This window comes from Amblyomma mixtum, chromosome 1 (assembly GCF_055824585.1).
Source record: "Amblyomma mixtum isolate Tamu chromosome 1, ASM5582458v1, whole genome shotgun sequence".
In the NCBI taxonomy this organism is placed as follows: Eukaryota; Metazoa; Arthropoda; class Arachnida; order Ixodida; family Ixodidae; genus Amblyomma; species Amblyomma mixtum.
In genome coordinates, this window is record NC_143012.1 from 158,391,722 (window position 1) to 158,414,256 (window position 22,535).

Genomic DNA, 22,535 nt, shown 5'->3' on the forward strand with positions numbered 1-22,535 from the left:
ACGGCGTCCTTGATCTCTTGAAAGAAGCTGTGGACCCCGAGCTTGACGAGGCGTTCAAGAACGGTGTTGGTAGAATAGCAAGGGTTTTTTTTTTATAAGCACTGCAAATAATAGCGCTCCCTTGGTCCCGTTCCTTCTTGGCGAGCTGGTGGCAGTGAAGCCCATACCATACGGGACTGGTGACGAGCGCTTGTAAGCAGCGCAGCGTACATTCCTCACGCATGCCTTTCCCGTTGCGGGAAATATGCGGTGGTTTATGCCCGTGAGTTTATGGACAGTTGTTTTTAAGCTTTTCATTTGTGTTTCTGATGCCGAGGGTGCTCTGCGCACACAGCCCGAGAAAGGGAACTCGAGAATGAACTCCGCTACTCGACAGCACTCGTGTAGGGTGGGCCTAAAATTCACTCCAATACTACGGGGTGAGCTAGAGAGATTGAAGGTGAAGGTGCCCGGTCTACCGCGTTTTTAGGGTAGGATTTCGAGCAGGACATGATTGACGCAGGGAGGTTCATGGTGTATATTACCGCACTGATGGTCTTTGCGATTAAGGTGGGCACCCTAGGGGACGTGGCGGTCGTTGCTGACAAAGTAGTTGCCGTGATAGTAGGCTGAGTGCCCGTTTCCTTAGTGCAAATACTTCCTGGGGGGCGGGAGTTGTTCGAATAAAGAAATGCGAGAAGCCTTGCTGTGGCTAAGTGTCACCCACACTTCGCGCACTTTTACGTTGGAAGTTCCCAGACACCCTTAGAGCGTGTGGGGGTAGCGGTCTCGGACTCGAAGGAGATGCCCTCGACTCAGCGTGGCAAGCTCAGCGGAGACCAGCTACCAAGTGACAAGAGGTTTTTGGGCGTTCGGTGCCCAGCTTTCGCTGGTCGCCAGCCAGAGAATCGGTCGGAGCCAAGGGTTCACAAACAAAACCAAGTTTATACAGCAAAGAGACGATACAGAGGATTACACAATCACTAGTACAAACACATACAAAGTGATTAACGAAACAATGCAACTCGTGCAATGTTAAACTCGAGTGAGAATACAATACTCAAAGGATATATTGCACCTAAAGTGCTCTAAGACAAGAGAGAGAGGTAAACAAACAAAACACAATTTGTTCACCGGGCACTGCGGCAGTCCGACGACCAGAGTTCCACGACGATGCCGTCCCGCAGACTGGCGAACGTTGCCTCGTTGGTCCGATGCTGGCCGAGTGGTGTTTTCCCGGGAGTCGGACGGGCGCGCTTCGATGAAGCTTAAACGGCGGTCCGGACAGACTGGTAGCGGCCAACGCCCTTTTTATAGCTGCGCTTGCACGTCTGTTTGTTCTACGCGCCAGAGTAGGCGCGCACATACACGCAGCATCTCCCGTGCAGGTTCCCTTCCTTTCTCTTGCTTTCCGCGCGTCCTCATTGGTTAAAGTCAGGAGTCGTTTCGCGAAGGTTCCAGCGTGTTCTAGCGTGGCGCCGCCGTGGCGGTGTAGCCGCCGTCCGAGTGCAGAGGAGGGGGACCTGTCTTAGCGCACGCAAGGCTTCCCCCTCTTCCCCGGTTAACAGTAGGAACAACTCGGATGTTCGAGAGAAATCTTCGGCGTGGATGACTCATTTCCTCGGCGCACGCCGCGTCGGTGAGCTGTGGTGGAGGGGAGAGGGAGCCACGCACTTAGCGGGGGCTTTCCCTCTCTCCAGTTTGGCTCGCGCCGGCGAGACGCCGTGCGCGCGGCGCTGTTTTTCTTTGTTTGCTTCAAAAATGCGCCGAATTTTGTGACACTGCCCCTTCCTTTAAGAATATTGTGTAACAATATTCACAAATCACAAAATTCGCGCGCACATGCGTGCGCTCACAAAGTCAGTGGCGAATGCCAAAATACATACATCTATACCTTGATGCTTTCATATACATAACACAGTACAATAGACAGATTGCACTCCAAAACACGCCGCAGCTCGGCGGTACAATTCGCGCGCACATGAATGCGCTCACAAACTACATGTGAAAATACATACATCAATACAATGATGTTACCACATACTTAACTCAATGCAGTGTTCACAATGCACATAAAACACGCCGCGATTGGGCACAACATTAACAAACACAGCATTGCAAACATGGAGCACGCAAGTATGAGGCATACTTTCGCCTAAACTTCTAAGTTTGGCCTACACAGCGGGCTCGGAACAGGATTGCTTCGCTCAAGGTTTCAGTCGCGCTTTTAGTCCTCTTACGCACGCGACTCTGACTTTTCTTTCTGTCGCGAGCTCTGCTCTTCTTTCGCCTGGTGTTGAGGCTTCTCTTCCGAACGCGGTTTTGGCTCCGCTTCCTGTTCGTACTCCTGTCTGGTTTTGCGCCCAGACCTCGAGCTCTTCCTCTTTTCCTGTGGTTAGCGCGTCGGCTACGAACGAATTTAACGCCAGTTCGCATATGACGGCTCCACTTCTCGTGCTTTCCTTCTTGGCGTGCGCCCTTCTGTTTGCGTTTGCGCCTCCAGACTGAGTCCTTGTTTAACGCTGGGCTCGTTCGTGTAAACTTTTTTCTGACTTTGCGGCGATGTTCCCGCAGTTCACTTGGACTCGACTCAACTGTCTTCAGCTTAGTTCTGTCTCTGCTCATTTTCTTCCTGAATTTTCTCCAGGGCTTCTGCTTTTTGGCTTCACCTACTTTGGTGGTGTCCGACTCATTTCTTTTTACTTTCTTCCGTATTCTCCTTCGGGTCAAGCCCGGTCCACTGTCAATTGCGTCATCCGCGGTGTTGTCTCGCGATGAAGCCACTGGTTCAGCTCTGTTTTGTTCTTCGAGGGCTGAGCTTTCTTCTTCCAAATTCTTTTTCTTCTTTTGGAGCCTTCCTTGTGAGGGGCATTCTGAGCATGGCTCATTAGCCGTTGATGACTCATTCTCCTCACTTTCGCTCAGTGTTGCTTCCTCAGCTTTCTATAATACTTTCTTGAGCTCGTTAGTTTGAGTGCAGTGGTGCTCCATTCTTTGTACTGCACTGTCTCCTTCCTCCGAGGCACAAATTTCCTCGCCTTCCTCTTCGGGAAAGCCCTCCTCGCTGCGCGATGGTTGAGTCGGAACGGCTTCCGGGTCATCACTTAGTGCGCTCTCCTCAGGTATTCCTACGTATGAGCTTTCACACTCAGTGCCATTTAAGCACTATTTCTCGTGGTCTTCACTGCCGGGCACAGAGGTGTTGCACTCGGACTGCTCCATAGAGATCCGAACTGCTTCTTCGCCCTCAGGAGGCTGCTCTAGGATTCCATCTGACTGACGCGTTAGATTGGCCTTCACCTCAGTGCCTACCGCCTCGGTAGTAGCTACACAATCAGTTTCTAGAGGAAGCGACACTTCGTTCTGTTCTTCACTCTCTGTGCTTTCAGTTGTAGGAACAGGCTGTTCCACAAGCTCACTCTCACTAGTGGAGCTAGTTAGAACCTCTTCTGTGGTTGCTAGAGACCCAATCTCTCCGCTCTTCGGCCCGATATCCGCGGAATTAAGCTCCACTGACTCCCCGACGTTCCTCGAACGCCGCATTTCAGCAAGCTTCATCTGAAGGATTGCCATCTCTCTTTCAAAAGCCCTTTCGGCTTCTTCACGTTTCCTTTGTCTCTCTTTCTCTCTCTCTACTCCAGCCCTCTCTCTTTCCTGGTCCACCCATTCTCGCAGTTCGGCTCCTGTCATCCCCATCTGGAGACCGACCTCTATTAGCTCCTTTAGCTCCTTAAAGCTCATAGTTGAAGACCTAACTCTACATTCAAGGCAATGAATACCTTTCCACGGTGAACCTCACTAACCGCTTCAGCACGGCACCTCAAAATATCGCTCTGCTGCTAATACTCGTTTATGACTCGTAAACTCCTTCCGACTCTTTCTCCGTTCTCTGTGCTTGCAAACACTAAACGTCCTGTCGCGGACGCCAGCATATATTGTCACCCAGGCTTCGCGCACTTTTACGTGGGAAGTTCCCAGACACCCTTAGAGCGTTTGGGGGTAGCGGTCTCGGACTCGAAGGAGATGCCCTCGACTCAGCGTGGCAAACTCAGCGGAGACCAGCCACCAAGTGACAAGAGGTTTTTGGGCGTTCGGTGCCCAGCATTCGCCGGTCGCAAGCCAGAGAATGGGTTGGAGCCAAAGGTTTACAAAACAAAACAAGGTTTATACATCAAAGAGACGATACAGAGGATTTCACAATCACTAGTACAAACACATACAAAGTGATTAACAAAACAATGCAACGCGTGCAAAGTTAAACTCGAGAGAGATTACAGTACAAAGACAATATTGCACCTAAAGTGCTCTAACAAAAGAGAGAGAGGTGAACAAACAAAACACAATTTGTTCACCGGGCACTGCGGCAGTCCGACGACCAGAGTTCCACGACGATGCCGTCCCGCAGACTGGCGAACGTTGTCTCGTTGGTCCCATGCTGGCCGAGTGGTGTTTTCCCGGGAGTCGAACGGGCGCGCTTCGATGAAGCTTAAACGGCGGTCCGGACTGACTGGTATGTGTGTGTGTGTGTGTGTGTGTGTGTGTGTGTTGTGACTGAGAGAAGGATGAAAAGGAAATTGCACGGGCCTGCTACTGGCTCGAGCCAAGCCACCACCGCTGCCACGTGCAGACAGAGGAGAGTTAAAAGAGCAGAGGAAAGAGAAAAAGGAAAGAAAAGACGCGCGTCGCAGCAACAACTGCGTCCGCCGGAGCGGACGCTGCTCAAAAAACAGATAAGCCGGACTGACTGGTTGTTGTTGTTGTGACTGAGAGAAGGATGAAGAGGAAATTGCACGGGCCTGCTACTGGCTCGAGCCAAGCCACCGCCGCTGCCACGTGCAGATAGAGGAGAGTTAAAAGATCAGAGGAAGGAGAGAGAGGAAAGGAAAGACGCGCGTCGCAGCAACAACTGCGTCCGCCGGAGCGGACGCTGCTCAAAAAACAGATAAGCGGCCGAAGCCGCGCTCGCCGAAGCGAGAACAGATACCCAAGTGGACTACTGACTGGTAGCGTGCCAACGCTTGCACGTCTGTTTGTTCTACGCGCCAGAGTAGGCGCGCACATACACGCAGCATCTCCCGTGCAGGTTCCCTTCCTTTCTCTTGCTGGCCGCGCGTCCTCATTCGTTAAAGTCAGGAGTCGTTTCGCGAAGGTGCCAGCGCGTTCTAGCGTGGCGCCGCCGTGGCGGTGTAGCCGACGTCCGAGTGCAGAGGAGGGGGACATGTCTTAGCGCACGCAAGGCTTCCCCCTCGTCCCCGGTTAACAGTAGGAACAACTCGCATGTTCTAGAGAAATCTTCGGCGTGGATGACTCATTTCATCGGCGCACGCCGCGTCGGTGAGCGGTGGTGGAGGGGAGAGGGAGCCACGGCTTACCGGGGGCTTTCCCTCTCTCCCGTTTGGCTCGCGCCGGCGAGGCGCCGTGCGCGCGGCGCTGTTTTTCTTTGTTTGCTTCAAAAATGCGCCGAATTTTGTGACACTAAGGTTGCAGCACTTCCACTGACAGATTTCTAGATTTTTCTGTGTCTAGCGGCCCGCACTGTCCTGGCTGGTAATCATGTAGCAGTCGCTCACGTCGTCCGAGTTGGCCGAGCGCCAGTAAGCCTTGCTGGGGTGGTCAGAGGCGGCAACGCGTTTCATGGAGCCATGCTCGAGCATGTGCACACTACGGCGGAGGACGTCGCATTGGGAGCAGAGCCATTGTTGCGCGCAGAGCTCTTCCTTTTGCGCGATGAGGTGCTTGAGTCTAGTGTAGAATCATTCACTAATTGGTAAAGAATAGAGAGAAACAAGTGAACAGTGTTGTATTATCATCGCCACCAAATATTCCGCGCGCGGAGGAAATAAACCATGGGTTTACGAACACCATAACAGTGAGTTAGAGATGCCTCCCAGTTTCTTTAGGCGCCAATGGTATGTACATGTCGCGAAATTCTATAACAAAAACTGGCACTGCGGTGTTGCCCAAGAGGTGCGGCCATAAAAGGGGGCTTTGTGCCAACTGCGGTGGCGACCACTCGGGAAGCTACAGTGGATCTGCTTACCGTGCCAGGGAGCTGCGTCATTTTTATATCTTTATATTTGCATCAAGACATCAACCTGAAGAGCAGAGTGTTCCGGTTGCCGACCAATTTCGGGCGGTGGAGTCTGTTCCTGACGCTGCTTATGCTGCTAGCGAGAGGAGAACAGCAGCACACAGTAAAAAAGGAAGACCTCTCAGGCTTAACCCTAGTCTTTCAATCCGTTTAAAAGCGACCGGAATGTGCCAAGAGCGCATCTTTTGGCTGATATAGTGAAGCAGAGTGTTGCAGATGATAACGGGGCCACAACTCAAGATCTCTTCGAGATTCTGCGTGTCCTGCTCCCCGCCATCAGTTATAATGTTCGCCGAATCCATTAACAGCTCCCTTGAGCCGAAACATCGTTTTGAGTTTGCGAATATCGTTTTCGCGGCGAACTCTACCATGCGGCCAAAGGAAATTTGAGATGGTTATCGGACGGCCGCAAATTGTCATTTATTATGCAATGTAATTGCGCTTAGATAAACACTCGAATTTATGTAGCAAAAATTTTCGTCAGTGAAGAGCGATTTCGTGCAAGGCGATGTCGGATGTTGGACTAAGAAGCAACATATTCACATGTAGGTATCTCGCACTTTCAGTCTGCAATATAAAATCTCGTCATAAAATCATCAACTCATCATCATCATCATCATCATACACATCGGCGACCTTTCATTGGACGAAATTCAATCCTCTGTGTAAGGCTACAATATACAAGAAATCCCTTTGACACGTCTTGTACATCCGTCCGCAGGTGGTGGTGGTGTGACATTTTTATTAGAACATCCTTGATGAGAAGATGTAAAGGAATAACTTTCTATAGGAGCGCTGTCGACATGGCCCACAGCCTCGAGTTATGTAAAGCAACTTCAACGCCACTAGTACCTCTTGGGCAACACAAAGTAATCAATATTTATGATGAGCTCTGGGAGCCATAGCCCGCTTTTTACAGTTAACCAGTTAACGTGTTGTGTTGTGTTGGGTTTAATGGCGCATAAGCAGCTAAGGCCAAGAACAAGGTATGGAAAAATTGGCTTGAGCAGAGTTTGAAAACAAAGTGGATAAAAACGGTGGTGTAACGAGCAATTGCAGAGGAAAGTTACCACCGGAACAACAGTGTGAGGAACACACACAAGGAGCACAGGAATTCTATAGCTGTACCTATGATGCATATGCTGGGACACAACCTCACGAGTACTCAAAAGCAGGCTCACTTGAAAGGTATGTTCTCCGCTACCAACAGGTTAGGAGATGTTTTTTCAAACCTGTTAACACTCCACGAGTTCAAATTTTCGCATGTTCAGTAATCACAGCGCACTGTTTCCCTCCTCCTTCCCACATACTGTTCATTCACAGTCCGTCATAAGTAGAATGCTATGTTTGATATTTAGGAAGATGGCTAAACATGCGACAGTTCAATCAGGAGAACAATGCACATAAGAGAACATATGGATACCTTAATGTGCGTTGCTTTGATTGCAGCCACGCTTATTACAAGCCGATTGACTTTTTACTGAAGAGCGTCACTTTGTGTCTAGGAACAGCTGACAAGAAGAATCGTTGAGGCTCTTTGCGTAACCCTCCATTAAAATTCATGTTTCAACGCCCCACCAGTTTTGTTAACCCTTATTGAAATAGGTTGGCTTTTCCAAAAATACTGACTGTTTCCCTCTCATATCGAACGTGGCCTGCAAGCTAGGGTCGAAACTTCCGGTTCCCTTCAATACGGCGTCCCTCATATCTAAGTGGGTTTGGGAAGTCAGAACCCCATGAACCAAACCACAAATTAATAATTTTGCACTGTGTGTTGTGCTCATAACGAAGACACTTAAAAAATAGCAAGATCCATGTTTGTTCATTTAACTTAGCGCGCAGTGAAAAATGAACAAAAACCAACTATCCCAACACATTGCATTAAATGAAGAAAGCGGAAGACACGGACGAAAAGAAAGGAGTTAGAAAGGCGTTTCAGTGACCGCATGGGAGCCTTGTTCACAATGAGAACAGCAGTAATAGCGTCGCTGTTTAAACACAACGCTTGAGCGAACCCAGACACCTGGGTCCAACATGTCGATTCATGTATATGTTCTGTCGCCTGGATTATCAATGAATTCAGAGAGAGCCGCGACTTCTTGTCCCATTGTTTTTCGACAATACGTACCTTTCTGCTCGATTTATTTTGTGTGTGGCAGATATTGAGTTCTCGACAAGTGGATTGTGGTCCGCGCGCTGGTTCCTGACGTCACTCTGGAAATCAAGCATTTTTTTTTCGTATTCAGCTGACTCACCGATATACAAAGATGGGTGGTCGGCAGATGGAATTAGGAACACCATGCCAAGAAATTTTTCTCTCTTTAGTTTATTCTTGACTTTTACCGGGTAACTCCTCAGTTTTTTAGCTGGCGCAGGCGTGGTCTGTACATCATTAGAACGTAAGATACCCGCCACCGTTTCCTTGGGTTGTTTGCAGCATCGGACGTTTAAATTTGTCGTTGTACAGAGTCATTGACGTGTCCAGGATATACACAAGAGGGCAGATGAAGGCGTGCATGCTCCGCCTCAGTGAGCTGGTCTTCCCGTCAGGACTAGACGTTATTTCGAAGGAGAAATAAAGAAACAACAAAACGCTCTAGGGAATCAGGGTGCACAGGCATGAAATGAAGGTATCGGCCAGTGTTCGTGGGCTTTCGGAAAGCGTTAAAATCTAGATCTGAGGACTGCCGGGATACGACCAAATCCAAAAAGGGGAGGCGGCAGTTGATTTTCTTTAACGGTGAGTTGTATTGCAGGTTTTGAGTTCAAGTGTACAGTAAAATTGTGCAATGCTTGGTATTTTCAGGATACAAAACCAGTTGTCCGCGTGTATCAGGAACATTTTAGGGGCAGGCGGTAACGATGGAAGTGCGTGGCCTACGATGTTTTCCACTGTCACGTCACGGACCGTCACGGACGACCCCATATCTGCGCCATGAACCTGCTTGTATGGGACATCCTCAAAAGTGAGACACCCGTTCGACAGTGAGAAGTGGAGAAAACGGGTCCGGTCGTCCACATAGACCGTATTTTTTTCTGCCCGTGTCGGGTTCGCCTTAAGGGCTTCTGTGTCAAGGTCTATTGGGACCGTTGTGAAGATGAATTTGACGTCGAATGAAACCATGACTTCTCCGGCGTCGATTTCTAGGTGCCGAACTTTTCGATGACGTCTTGCGTGTTTTGAATGTGTGTGCGGTTCCTGCCGACCAGTGGAGAAATTAATCGGTTCAGGAACTTATGAAATGTTAAGTTTGGCAGCAGTGCACATCTTGACACAGTCACTAACATTTCCTGCACTTTGCAGCTACAAATCCGGCATTTCATCGACCCAAGTTCCCGGGATAAGCTGTTCGCCGTAACCGGACACGCGCCAGATCTGAGTCACCGCCGTGAAGAATCGCGGACCTATCGGTGGCTCCTGCGCCTGCGCCAGTTGCTGACCCGCCACCTCGATCACCTTTAAATAGCTGCAGCACGTCGTACGGCACCCTAGTTTGGCAGCAGTGCACATCTTGACACAGTCACTAACGTTTCCTGCACTTTGCAGGTAAGCTGAATCTTTCTAGGCACTCTGTCCGTGGTTTTTGTATGTTTGCACTGCTGCCAAATAGTTTCATGCTGTGCACATATTTCTTTGTACAATCGTAAACCCTCTTAGCGCGAGAGTAGTGTATTTTTCATTGGTGCTTCCAAGTGTGCATCGTTTCTTTTTTCTTTTTTTTTCGTCATCTGCTGTGAACCATGCCTAGCGAACTTGAGAAATTACGGGATGAATTAAGAAAGGAACTTGCGAAAGACATTGCGGCACTGCGAAGCGTTCTTGAACGTGACTTGAGGAAGGAGCTGCGAGAAGTTTCACAGAGTATAGATTACTGTAGCAAGCAATACGATGACATTGTCACTGAGTGTGCTGCGCTGAAGGCAGAAAACAAATCCTTAAATGCTGAAAATGCCACGTTGACCTCTGACCGTGATGCGCTACAAAGACAAGTGTCTGACTATGAACTAAGGCTCAACAGCTTGGAACAATATTCCAGGAACCGAAACGTAGAGATCACTGGCCTGCCGGTAACCGAGAAGGAAAACCTTCCTGAGGTTATTGAGAGGATCGGGGAAGTTTTGAATGTACCCGTGACATCCGACGACATTGAAGTGCGCCACCGTGTGCCTGCTAAAAACTCTTCGTGCCAGAACTTAGTGCTACGGTTTCAGAAACGCTCAAAACGCGACGCCTTCCTTGAAAAAGCCAGAAAACAAAGAATTACCACAGGCGATCTTGGGCACCCTGATGAAGATGCAAATCCTGTCTATATAGATGAGCACCTGTGCCCTTCACTCAAGAAGCTGATGGGGCTCACTGTTGCTCGTAAGAAAGATAAGCAATGGAAGTTTGCGTGAACGAGGAATGGCCGCATCTTTGCTAAGAAAGATGTAACTTCGCCAGTGGTCCGGATCGATTGCGTCAATGACCTCGAAAAGATAGTCTGAAGATTTCGTGCGCCTACTGAGATTTCCCTTTTGATTAGGCATGGCTTCCCAGTTCTTTCTACCTGCAGATATCAATAGCCTTTTTGCAAAAAACAAAAAAGTAACGTCATTCTTTCATCTTAACGCACAATCTTTGCGCAGTAAAGAGGATGAAATAATCGCATTTCTTGGCTTGTTTGATTTCGAGTTTGACATAATATTTTTCACTGAGACCTGGTACCGAACTGATCATGAAGCCCTTATCATGCCTCATTATAACTCCTACGTGCTAAACCGCCCAAATAAAAAAGGCGGTGGAGTAATGATAGCTGCAAAGGAATCCGTTCGGTGTTCAGTTCTTCCTGACTTTACTAAATCATGTGAAGATTTTGAAATACTTTCTCTAAAGGCTGGGCTGAACATTTTTTCTGTTTTGTACAGACCTCCATGTGGTAGCATCCCAAACTTTCTTTTATTTCTTGACACTTTTTTAACATGGATAACAGAAAACAGATTTTACTTAGCCCTTGGCGGCGACATCAACATAGACTTTTCTACACCCTCAACTCAGCAGCGTCAAATAAATAACCTGTTAGACTGTAACGGTTTCATTAATGCCATCATTGGTCCAACGCGCCTGTCCACATCGACCGCAACTTCTATAGATGCTTTCATTACAAATTTGCATGACAAAACAATCGTGTCTGGCGTTATCTCTGGCCAGGTTAGTGATCACCTACCAATTTTTTACTTCATAGATAGTCGTATAACAAAGTCCAATAAAACTACTCAGCAACAGCGGCAGTTAGGGAATAAGGATACCTTGACACACTTTCGGTCTAGACTTCAGCAAATAGACTGGAGTCCAGTTGATGAGGTTACAGATCCTGACAAAGCATATGATATATTTATAAGGATCATAAAACCGGTATATATTGAATGCTTCCCATATCGAATCACCAGAAAACCAAAGAATGCTCGTAAGCCATGGATAAACAAAGAATGTTTAAAGATGATACAACACAAAAACTACCTTTATAATTGTTTCATTAAGAATAGAAGCACTGATGACTTTCTTATATTTAAGGCGTACAGAAACAAGGTGACATCATTTCTGCGTCAGGCAAAGAAAGAGTACTTCCATAGTCTTTTCAACAAGGATGTTCTGAAGCGAACTGATAAAGTATGGAAACAACTTAATACCATTATTAACCCATCCAAGAGCATTAATGAACTGGAAGTCATGATAGATGATGAGACGTTATCAGGAAAAAAGCTGGCTGATTCTTTTAACGATTTATTTGTGTCTGTTGCGCATACTATTCACGACCCTACTTGCATGAGATATCTTGGTCAATCAAACTCCTTTACCGCTTTCCTGGCTCCAACAGACCAAAACGAGATTACGCGATGCTTTAATAGCCTCAAAAATAGCAAGTCGAAGGACGTGGATGGGTTCCAGATCCAACCGTTCAAACATGTAATTGATGTCCTTTGTACTATCTTAGACCATGTCTTTAACTGCTGTTTCGCCCAGGGCACCTTTCCTAGTAAGATGCAAACTGCGAGGGTCATCGTAATTCATAAAGGAGGGGATACTAACAATTTATCCAATTACCGTCCAATATCTATACCCCCGTTATTTTCTAAATGTTTAGAAAAGCTGTTACATAGCAGGATTCTAGGTTTTTGCGAAAAGGATAAGTTGATCACACCTAGTCAGCATGGATTTAGGAAATTACACTCCACTGAGACCGCTCTTCTTACACAGAAGGAGCTGATTTTAGAATCTTTCGAACACAAAGAACTAACACTAGGCATTTTTATAGATTTTTCTAAGGCGTTCGATCGCGTTAATCACGAAACCTTATTAGTAAAACTAGACAGGTATGGCGTCCGAGGTTGTTTTTATAGTATCATTAAATCATATTTAGAGGCCCGTTTTCAGCAGGTTGTGATTGATAACACACTCTCTGACCCCAAGCATATTGCTGCCGGCGTACCCCAGGGTAGCATACTCGGACCGCTACTTTTTAATCTCTACATTAATGATATTGTAAACATTGACCCTAACACAACTTTTGTTATCTACGCTGATGACACCAGCCTATTTTTCAGGGCACCATGTGTATCGAGTCTGGAAGTAACTGCTACGAGGTGCCTACGTTCGCTACACCACTGGTAACTTTCCAATTCGCTGAATATCAATATAAGCAAAACAAAACTGTGCTTTTTAGACCCCGTAATAAGTCTGTTTTTGAGTTAACGTTATCAATCGGTTCCTCAAAAATACACGTCTCCTCTTCCGTTAAAAGCCTTGGAGTCACATTCCACGAGAACTTATCTTGGGATGTTCATGTTGATAATACAGCTGCCAAAATTTCAAGAGTAGTGGGTATCCTGTCCAAGTTTCGGTACTACTTTCCACAATGCATAAAAAAACTTTTGTACGACTCTTTGTTCACCAGTGTTATAACTTATTGTTTCTTAGTCCGGGGTACAACCACTGTCTCCAATAATACAAAACTCCATGTACTACAGAAAAAAGCAGTTCGTGCGATTAACAACATTCCAAATGATGCACACACCAAACCTGTCTTTGAGGCATTACACATTGTACCTATTGTGCAATTGTACTCTGTCCTGCTGCGCAAAAAGTACACATCAAATATTAATCAAGGAACTGCATTCCTCGCTGATTTGTCTAGACTAACATGCAGAGAACGCCCCTACAATACGCGCATCGGAGACAACTGGTATTTACCGCGAACGCGAACTAACTACGGCAGAGAAATGCTGTCCTATAATATCCCGTCCATTTTAAACAATTTGTGAAAAACTGTAATTAGTGAAGAGTAACAGCATATAGTTTCTTTCTTTAGTGTGCTAACTCAGCCTGCTTTTATGCCTTCCCTTTTTACGTGATATGTTTGATGGTTATGTGTTTTTGATGGCCTGAACGTGTTTATTTTCGATGCAATGCGCTTTTGTTTTCAATATATCACAGGCATAACATATAATGTACCGTTGTGTGATTGTGGGTTTTTGTGCACAATGTAGTTCCTGTAGGGGGCGGGGACCTCCGTCAAGCCTCTATAGGCTTTTTGTCCCCGCTCCCCACATCCTTGATGGGGAAATAAACCTGATTGATTGAATGGCGAACGCCTGAAATTCACTATAAGGAGCAATGGGACATGAGACATATAAATCTGCCTGTCCGTAGATTGCATGGGCTGAACCATTGTGGCATAGCGGGTAGTAATATAGCGGCTTGGATAGTGGGAGAACCATTCGAAACACGTCACCCAGCAGTTATTGTAATTCTCTGTGGACCTTTGCTGTCAGGTCTTGAGCGAGTCGAGTGTAGGTACCACCGTCTTCTAAGAGTACCAACATCTTTTTGAAGTCGCACTTAAACAAAATAACAGTGACGTTCCCATTGTCGGCTGGTAGTATGTGAATTAGTGCGCTTTTGGCGTGTCAGCGAAGAAACCGAGGAACGCGACCATAGCTTAGAAACGACGCTGTCAACGCCTGTGCGCGCATCATCTCAGCCCAGCGGGTAGACCAGGCTGAGAACAACTTCCGCAGCTCGTCTAAGCTTTCTTGTGTCGGAGGCAGGACTTGTTTTGAAACTGACACGCCAAGCAGAATGTCACCGTTATGCGACTTGTGTAGCACTTAAAGTGACGTAGCTGAAAAAGCGTCATCTGGGGTCGTACATACGTGGCGCCGCCTGTAGTATGAACCTGGGATGCAAGGGTCCTTGATGTACAGTCTTTGCCAAAAGTAACCAGGCTGTATGGTTTGCTTCTCATTCGTATAGCAGAGCCCTTACGGCTTTCCTTAAAGTAAAAAAGTACTTTGAAGGTGAGGACAGGGGTTCTCCTTAGCGTACAGAGATTTAGAGCTAGAGAGCTGGCGTAATAGCTCTAATATACGACTGAGAGGCAAACCGTGCAGCCTGGTTACTTTTGGCAAAGACTGTACATACATTTGAGCCTGTCGTTCAGAAACACTAGCGCCTCAATTGATGTAATCAAGTAGAATCTACACAGTACATACATACATTAATGCATGGAAATGCCGAGGGACACTGTTCACCCGCTGTCACTTCATTTCGTACCATCCAGTCTCCATTCCGTCCAATAGTTCGCGGCGCAGTGTAACTACATAGCGTAGTTTAGAATATAAGCCCTGCGCGGTTGTTCTCTAACAGACCTCCTCTTGAACTCTACCTCGGGTGCAGTATTTCTGCACAACGTGTGTCTCCTGGTTGCACTGAAGCGGTCAGAAGTATGAGGCGTTTTTCTGTCTGATTCTTACCTTCGGTGAGCGATGTCTTGGCGAGGATAACGGTTGCTCCTGCCAGAATGCAGCCGTACATGGCGATCAGATTTTCCACGCTGTTCTTCAGGTGCACGCACACTCGGTCACCATTGAGCAAGCCGTGTTGGCTAAACCCAACGGCGTACCTCTCCATGCGAGCCAGCACCTCGGCGCGAGTGAGGCTGGTCACATCATCGACCTGCGACCGGTGAGCACTTCTTTAAAAGCGTGAAACATCAGTATCCAAATTATATCCTTATCGCTCGTTTCTGGTTGATGAGGCATGCATTTATGGACAGTGTTGAAATGACGCCCAACCTGTTCCCGACATCTCTTTCCTGAGTAGCCGAAAAAAAGAAGGCACTGAGCAAGAAAACAAGAAGTATTGAAAAAAGCGCAGAGTACGTCTAAATACAAACTCATAACAGGTTACCTGGCTCTGAGAAACAAAAATCGCAGGTGTATAAGTAAGTGATCAGATTCGATGGAGAGGCAGTGATAAGTATTAACAGAGGCTGAATAATGTCCCTGTAAATTAAAGACAATGGTGCTTGCAAGTTATAATGCACTGCGCTAATATTAGGCATTCTATTTTGAAAACATCAGTGGAAACAAGAGGACACGACACAATGAAGCGAAACCCGCACAAGCACTGCAATAGCAGACGAGTTGACTAAGCCAGAGAAGGACCTAGATGGGCATGAGAGCCTACCAATACAAAGTTAATATCTGCAATTCGTGCAAGGCAACCTGCTTATCGGACAACTTGAGATTTTTAGATGGCTTATACACTGCTCCGACACACCGATAACGAGGTACTCCACTCAATTCTCAGGCGTGCGCCGATAACGGAGGCTAAAAAGGAACCCTCGAGCTTTTGAACTGCGCCATGCATTTTTTTTTTCTAATGCGTACGCACAAATCCAAGGATAGGTCAATACAAGAGCGACTGTGAAGCGCTTCCACATAATATTACAGGCGTGTGTTTGTGCAACGGCCTGTCTGGATGGTTTCCAGGGAGTCTCATATTAGACTGCGTATATTTTTAAAAGAGGCTTTTTAAGTTAGAGGAGCTCTTTTTTTCGACATAGTATTGTCAGCTGTGTAGTACCATGATACAGATAACACGTGCTAACAAGTTGGTTAACTAATACCGAATAGCTAACTTTTTCAGAATTACTGTTAAGCTGTCAAATTATTGTAAGGTGTGTAGTCCATCGTGTGTAATATCCATGTCAGTTTTAAAATTTCGAAAAGCGAATACTCACGGCGCTGTGGCCCTACATATTTTTTGCTACATCGTGCCAAAACACATGCGTTTTCGAGAAGCTTGCTGTGATAGCGACCTTTGTAGTTTACGTTGCTCGTCGAAATAGCCAAAATTTGTTGGGTCACAGAGCCGAAGGTCTCCGCGTTTTCGAAATTCTAAAATGTAATACAAATATTAATTGCGGTTGGCTATAACTCCACCAATAATTAAGAAGCCTAAGAATAATAGTTAAACTATACAATATTACTTAACCGGCCTGCTAGTTAGCACGTCTTAGCTATATTGTGATGTATTACACCGCTGACAATGCTCTCACAAAATGCTGTGCCGAAGAAAATGCGCTATTTAAACTCAAAAGCACCTTTTAAAAAATTGTACAAAGTCTTAGGTGAAACGCCCTCTACATAATGGCCTAATGGCCCTGTATATAATAAAAGCAACAACAAACCGCAAAATTTATCTCTTGAACGCAGCACTTTTTTTTTTTGAAGCCGTCGCGGTAGCTCAGTTGTTACGGCGCTCGGCTGCTCACCCGAAAGACGCGGGTTTGATCGCGGCCGCGGCGGTCGAATTTCCATGAAGGCGAAATTGTACAGGCCCATGTACTGCGCGACGTCAGTGCACGTTAAATATCCCCCAAGAGGTCGAAATTTCCGGAGCCCTTCTCTACGGCGTCCCTGACAGCTTGAGTCGAATTGGGACGTTAAACCTCCACAAACCAAACAAAACTGAAGCATATTTTCTGATTTCTTGCTATGAGTACTGCCTCTTTATCCCTAAGGCATTTAATGTTCTGGGTAATGTTTGCTTCCTACTAACCTTCTATGATAAGTAACATAAAATATCAACAATTGCTACTTCATTGAAGCCCCTTTTCTGATTTCTTCCTATAAATACTTATTTATTTATTTTCTTACCTTGAGGGCGGAAACATTATAGAGGGGAGTGGGCGAACAAATCATTAGTGCACAACTAATAATAACAAGTAAAGCATGGTAAGGCACGGTAACTCCTGATTATATAGTGTTAGCTAAAGCCAATTTGAATCAGGTGTTATCATAAACAGAATCAATGTCGGAAGGATGGCATCAAAATACACCAGAATGCTTGTGCCGTGCATAGCGAGCAAGTAGCTGAGCGTTCTCGAAGTAGGGCCGTGGCGCGTAGCAGAGAACACACTGAAGTGGACACCGCTACCAGCTAAGAATTTGGTGCCGGTGGTCCTGTCAGTCACGTAGAAAACGGCAACAGGGTTCCTGGCCTTGGCCGCTGGCTAACGCTGGCGGTTGGCGGTCTGATTTCCCGCCCAAGAGCGATGGCCTGGATGGTGAGGGCGAAAGGTGGTCCTGGTAACCGCGACAGGATGAGGCAGGCCGTCGTTGGCGCACGCGAGGCCTGCGGCGTCCGAGAGGCGTTTTATCAGAGATCAGGTTATCCTTGCGCGGTGAGAGCTGATCGATAGACGCAGACGCAACAGTCTGCCCCGGATAAGAAGGGCTCGGTGATTGCTGCACCGAGGCGGAGGTCGTGGAAGAGCTGACGGCTGCAAGCTGCGGACAGGAGCTGCCGACCTCCAAGATCTTATCGATTAGGTCTCTATGTTAGGTCGGCGAACTTGGAGAGATCCATTGTGAAGGCCCCGGCCAGAATCATAATCACAGTCGCCGGAAGCCGCTGGAGATACTGCTCACCTAGGAAAGTGTCGTCCACCATTGAGGCTCGTGCGCCGAGAAGCTGCACTATGTAACGGAGCAGTTGACGAGGGTGATGGTCTGTAATCTCCCCAGCGGACCCTGTAGAATACGCGTCCCTGTAAAATACGCGTCCGATGTGACGCTGTAGTGCACGTGAGAAGCGCCGCCTGGAGCTGGTCGTAGGCATCCGCCGGGGTGTTTAACTGGAACCCGGCGAAGATGTCGTACCTCTTCAGCCGCGGTGGGAGAAAGTGGGGAGGAAACCTATATATACGGCATGGCTTGCGATGTGATTCGGTCCAGGACGAAGTAGGCCTCGATCTGGAGAGACCAAAGCACCGGAGTGCTCTCTCATTAAGGCGGTATGCGGACAGCAACAGCTGGGAGGTGTTCCAGGCCCCGAGGCGTCACAGTCGCAGCCTAGCTGCGTTCCGCCTTCCGATGGTCTCGGTGGTGCTTCATCCCTCCACCTCGTCTGAGCAAGTGCCAAAGGGACCACATCTTCAGGTCATTAGCTGTAGAGTGCAGGAGGAGACAGTACCAGAGCCAGTCGTCTGCTCGATTCTGGAACAGGTTTATTCTTTTTCTGATCTCCTCGAGTCGACACGGAGCCCGAGCCTTTCTGTCACGCGGTTCGTGGCGCTTCATCTTCCTCGCGCGCTCCAATCATCCAGAGACCTCAGGCGTGCCTCTAGGGACCGTACTCCTCCTAATTTACTCTAATTATCTACCAAAGTCGATTAACTCTGCAGTTAGGCCTTTCGTAGATGACTGAGTTATTTATCGAGTTATATGTCGACAAATTTACCAACTCCATTTCAGACCTGTTTATATTGCAATGCGGCTTAAATAAAGTATATAGTTTGTGTAACAATTGGCTTATGGAACTGAACACTTACTAACAAATCTAAGGCTAGGTTTCTTTCACACCGGTCTGCTCGCGTGAATCTTAGCCCCTACCGTATTTCAGGCTCCGTACTTGAGCAAGTAGCCATGTATAAATATTTATGGTTTCATATGACTGCTAACCTTTCATGGCAGGCGCATGTCGATTATATTGTTAACAAGGCTAACCGCATACTTCGCTTCTTGCGTCGTAAACTTTTCTATGGCTCCATCTTCTTTAAAGGTAGTACTGTACAAAACCTTAGTGCGAATTAAATTAGAATACTCATGCTCTCTGTGGGACCTGGAACTCGAAACACTTTATAATAAATTAGAATCAGTACAGAAGCATAGCGTCCGATTTATATTGCCCAACATTTCCCGCACTATTGGCGCAGCTGCAACGAAAAATATTTTGAACCTTTCTAGCCTTTCCCTTCGTAGAACACACTCGTGAATGCTAAGCTTAACAGTACGTTTTGGTGGGCTAGTTGGTGTGACATTGTGTTCAGGAAAGAAAAAACAGCGCTAAATTGTACACAAACCACACAGAAAGACGGACAGGACAGCGCCCGTCCTGTCCGTCTTTCTGTGTGGTTTGTGTACAATTTAGCGCTGTTTTTTCTTTCCTGAACACAATGCTAAGCTTTCACAAAATTTACTGCCAAAACCTACATTCAAAACGGGATCTTCTATCTGTGCCATCTTTGATGTTACCTCACAAAGATAGTCGCCTTAAGGTTCACATCCAGACCTGCCGGACCAATGAGTATTATAACTCGTTCATACTGAAGACGGCCAGCAATTGGAACCACATGCTCTCTTTGGTTGCCGATATTTTTGACACGTGTTTGTTCAAAACAAACGCTGAAAACGTAGTATTTAACTAATTTGCCTTGTTACCTCATCCGCACTTATATTTTATGTAAGCAAAGGTTTTCTTTGCTGTATTATAGTTTTGTTTAGTTTTGACGCGTTATGACTACTTTTCATCTGTTCATTTAATTTCCTTCTGGAACGCCGCCTGGGGACTGGAAAGTATTGTAATAAATTAATAAAAGATGGCGATGCTATGATATAATTGTTTAACTCGTCTCTCCCTGCGATCATAATCCTCCATATGTTTTCAACTTATGGCCTCCTAATGCACGCATTGCTGCGATTCTAAATCTACCGTGGATGCACCGAAAAGAACCCCCCGAGACACTTCTAGACAGCCGCAAGTTCCCGTTATGCACTCGATAAATAAGGCGGCCAGGGAAGACGCGACGTCGGAGCGACTTCCTGCCGTATATAGCGGTATACAGCATAAACGTCGCCAGTGTCAGTGATGTCGTACATTGCAGCAGGCATCCATAAAAAAAAACACGATGCAACGACAGCGCCACGGCACTGTTGGCGAGGCGAAGACACTTTGGGGCTCAGTACTGATCACCGAACCAGCCTTGTCTCGGAATAATTTGCGTGGCTCTATTCAAAACAAGGGCCGTGCCGAACATTTTTCTGTGCGAGGAAACGTCGTGCTTTGAGAGGCTTCGAACGCCGCTGCATGCAGGGGAAGGCTTTCCGCGCTTCCAAGCTCCTTGGAGTGGCTTTAATTTTCATCCTTAGCTAGAAATACTTTTAAAAATTATTTCTCACATTTTCCTGCTAATTCTTGAAAGCATCAGAAAACTCATCGAGAGTCAATTTTCGCTTTTGGTCTAATTTATACTGAATATTGTACGAAAAGTGGAAAACTCTGAGAATGGTTCGTCACTGTTCATATCCACAGTGTGGAAGGTTTTCACCTCACCAGCTGCGGCACTGCGCAGTTCTCATAAACTTTGCGAACTGGCAAGGCGCCTGAAACACCGCGGATTTTCATGAGCGGCCGTATCGATGGAGTCTTGGGTGCCAAGCTGCCTTTTTCACGGAACACAAAGTCAAAATCGCACTGTTAGAGTTAGGATCACATTTGAAGCTCTAGAGCAAAGCAGAAATCTCATCACGTGGGACAGGACAGAAGTTTACCCACAAGTGCCGTCTTGTATGGATTTGTCAGAAGCTTCTCCCTGGCCAGTTGGTAGAAGGAGCAGACTGGGATATCGATGCTCGGGTAAGGAGACAGGACGACGCCATCTTCGATGCGGGCCCTCATATTTACCGAGTGCGCAGCGACTTCGATGTTCTGTAACGCAGAAGTAGCATTCGTCAGCTTCTCGCCACAGGAAAGGGAGCTGTAGCGTGGGCCATGCTAGCCGCACGATGACTTTTAATATTACATTTTGTTCTGCATGGGTGGTGAAGTAGGGACTTGGGAACTTTCTTATGCGTCCATCATTACCTTCTCACAAAATGATCCACTTATTTGATCAGTGATTACCAAGGTAAAGGCGAAATAAGATTAACGCTGTCTGCCGGTTATCGTAATCACCGGTTAAGTGTGAATTCAAACAATAAGTTTACCGAATGCGCGACTAGTTCGTTATTGAGGAGAGAGTTATGAAGAATATTCTTTCTTGCTAACTCAACAGTATAGAGAGGAACCACTTGCGCTATGTGCCGATCACATTTATTATGTGCTCCTCCGCGCTAGGAAGCATCAGAAGGCATCAGACATTGGAAAGAGGGCCACAGCTTATCAGTGCGAAAGCATTAGTTGGCCATGCTAGAACTGTCCGCAAAATATGTCGCCAGAAGTTGGACCCCCCGTGACGTCACCAAATATGTGACGTCTTCGGCCATATGACGTCATTTGAATAAAACGAAAATTGGGGTCCAGGTGGGAATCGAATCCGGGCAGCAGTGTGCGTGATGACGAGACAGGACCCCGCAAACTTTAGAGACAGATTACGTCACAATAAAGCTGACCCACTATCGCTGCCACGTGCAGACCGGAGAGAGGTGGAATGATGGAAAGAGACGCGCGGCGCAAAACCAGCCGAAGCTACGTAAATATAAACCATCTTCCGTTTTGGTTAAATTATTTGTGTTATAGGCACGCCTACAAACAGACTTATTGCCTGGTAGCTTGAAACGGCGGTTTCTAGGGTAGATTTTGTCGACGGGCGTCAGTACTAGGACTTGTTAGGTTATGCTTTTAATGGCGCCCTAATGGAATCCATTGTTATGTACCGTCATTCTCGCCGAAGAAATCAGCCTAATCTGGTGCAGTGAATTTACGTTTCATGAGCATCTTGGAGCATTTTCAGTTCCAGTAACGCTTTGTTGGCTGCCATTCCCCATCCTTTTCTTCTCTGCTCGAGCAGTTCGGTAGGGCAATGGCAACAACATTGACAATAAACAAGCGAGATAAAAACCCTGCAGTTTTATAGGCATATGCCGAAAGAGATCCGCGCCAGCAGTCGGTTCATTATATAGCATCGTATAATGACACCTTCTAGTGCACATACCTCTGCACAGGAAGCTCCTTATTCAGCAGTGAACCCTCAGGGTATGTGCCGCCTGCTGCGTCCTATTTCGAGCTTAGACAAAGGTCAGGCAAAGTCGCCCTTATCCTTTTATTGTTTCCACTCTCTCGCCGCGGATAAGGCGTGATGACACAATGGCCGTCAGAGCGATAACGCTTCACATTGAAGTGGCTGCGCCGTGGACTGGTAACCAGGCTGCAAGATACCCCCGCTTATGGTCAACACCTTCAGCCAAGCACTAAACGTTTCCTCCTCTCACTGGATTCACGCCACAGATACCAGGCGATGTCTCCGGCATTCCGGTCGCATCCCAACAGCGTGCTGTCTACAGGGGCGCTCTCGTAATCGCATTAGAAGCTTGAACCTCGCACACAGCTTGCGCGGACAGTTTTCACGTCTCAGAATGA

General features: G+C 47.0%; 1 protein-coding gene across 1 annotated transcript in view; it reads right to left on the bottom strand.

Moving 5' to 3' along the window:
- The window catches only part of LOC149369494 (uncharacterized), a 147,168-nt gene extending 124,961 nt beyond the window's left edge, over positions 1-22,207 (bottom strand). Inside the window, exons 1-3 of the mRNA XM_089558863.1 lie at positions 22,111-22,207; positions 20,733-20,885; positions 14,864-15,065 (exon numbers count right to left, since the gene is read on the bottom strand). Coding sequence (XP_089414989.1) covers positions 14,864-15,065; positions 20,733-20,855 — 325 coding nt within the window. The 5' untranslated portion in view covers positions 20,856-20,885; positions 22,111-22,207. The remainder of the gene's footprint in view (positions 1-14,863; positions 15,066-20,732; positions 20,886-22,110) is intronic.
- Between the last annotated feature and the right edge of the window lie 328 nt (positions 22,208-22,535).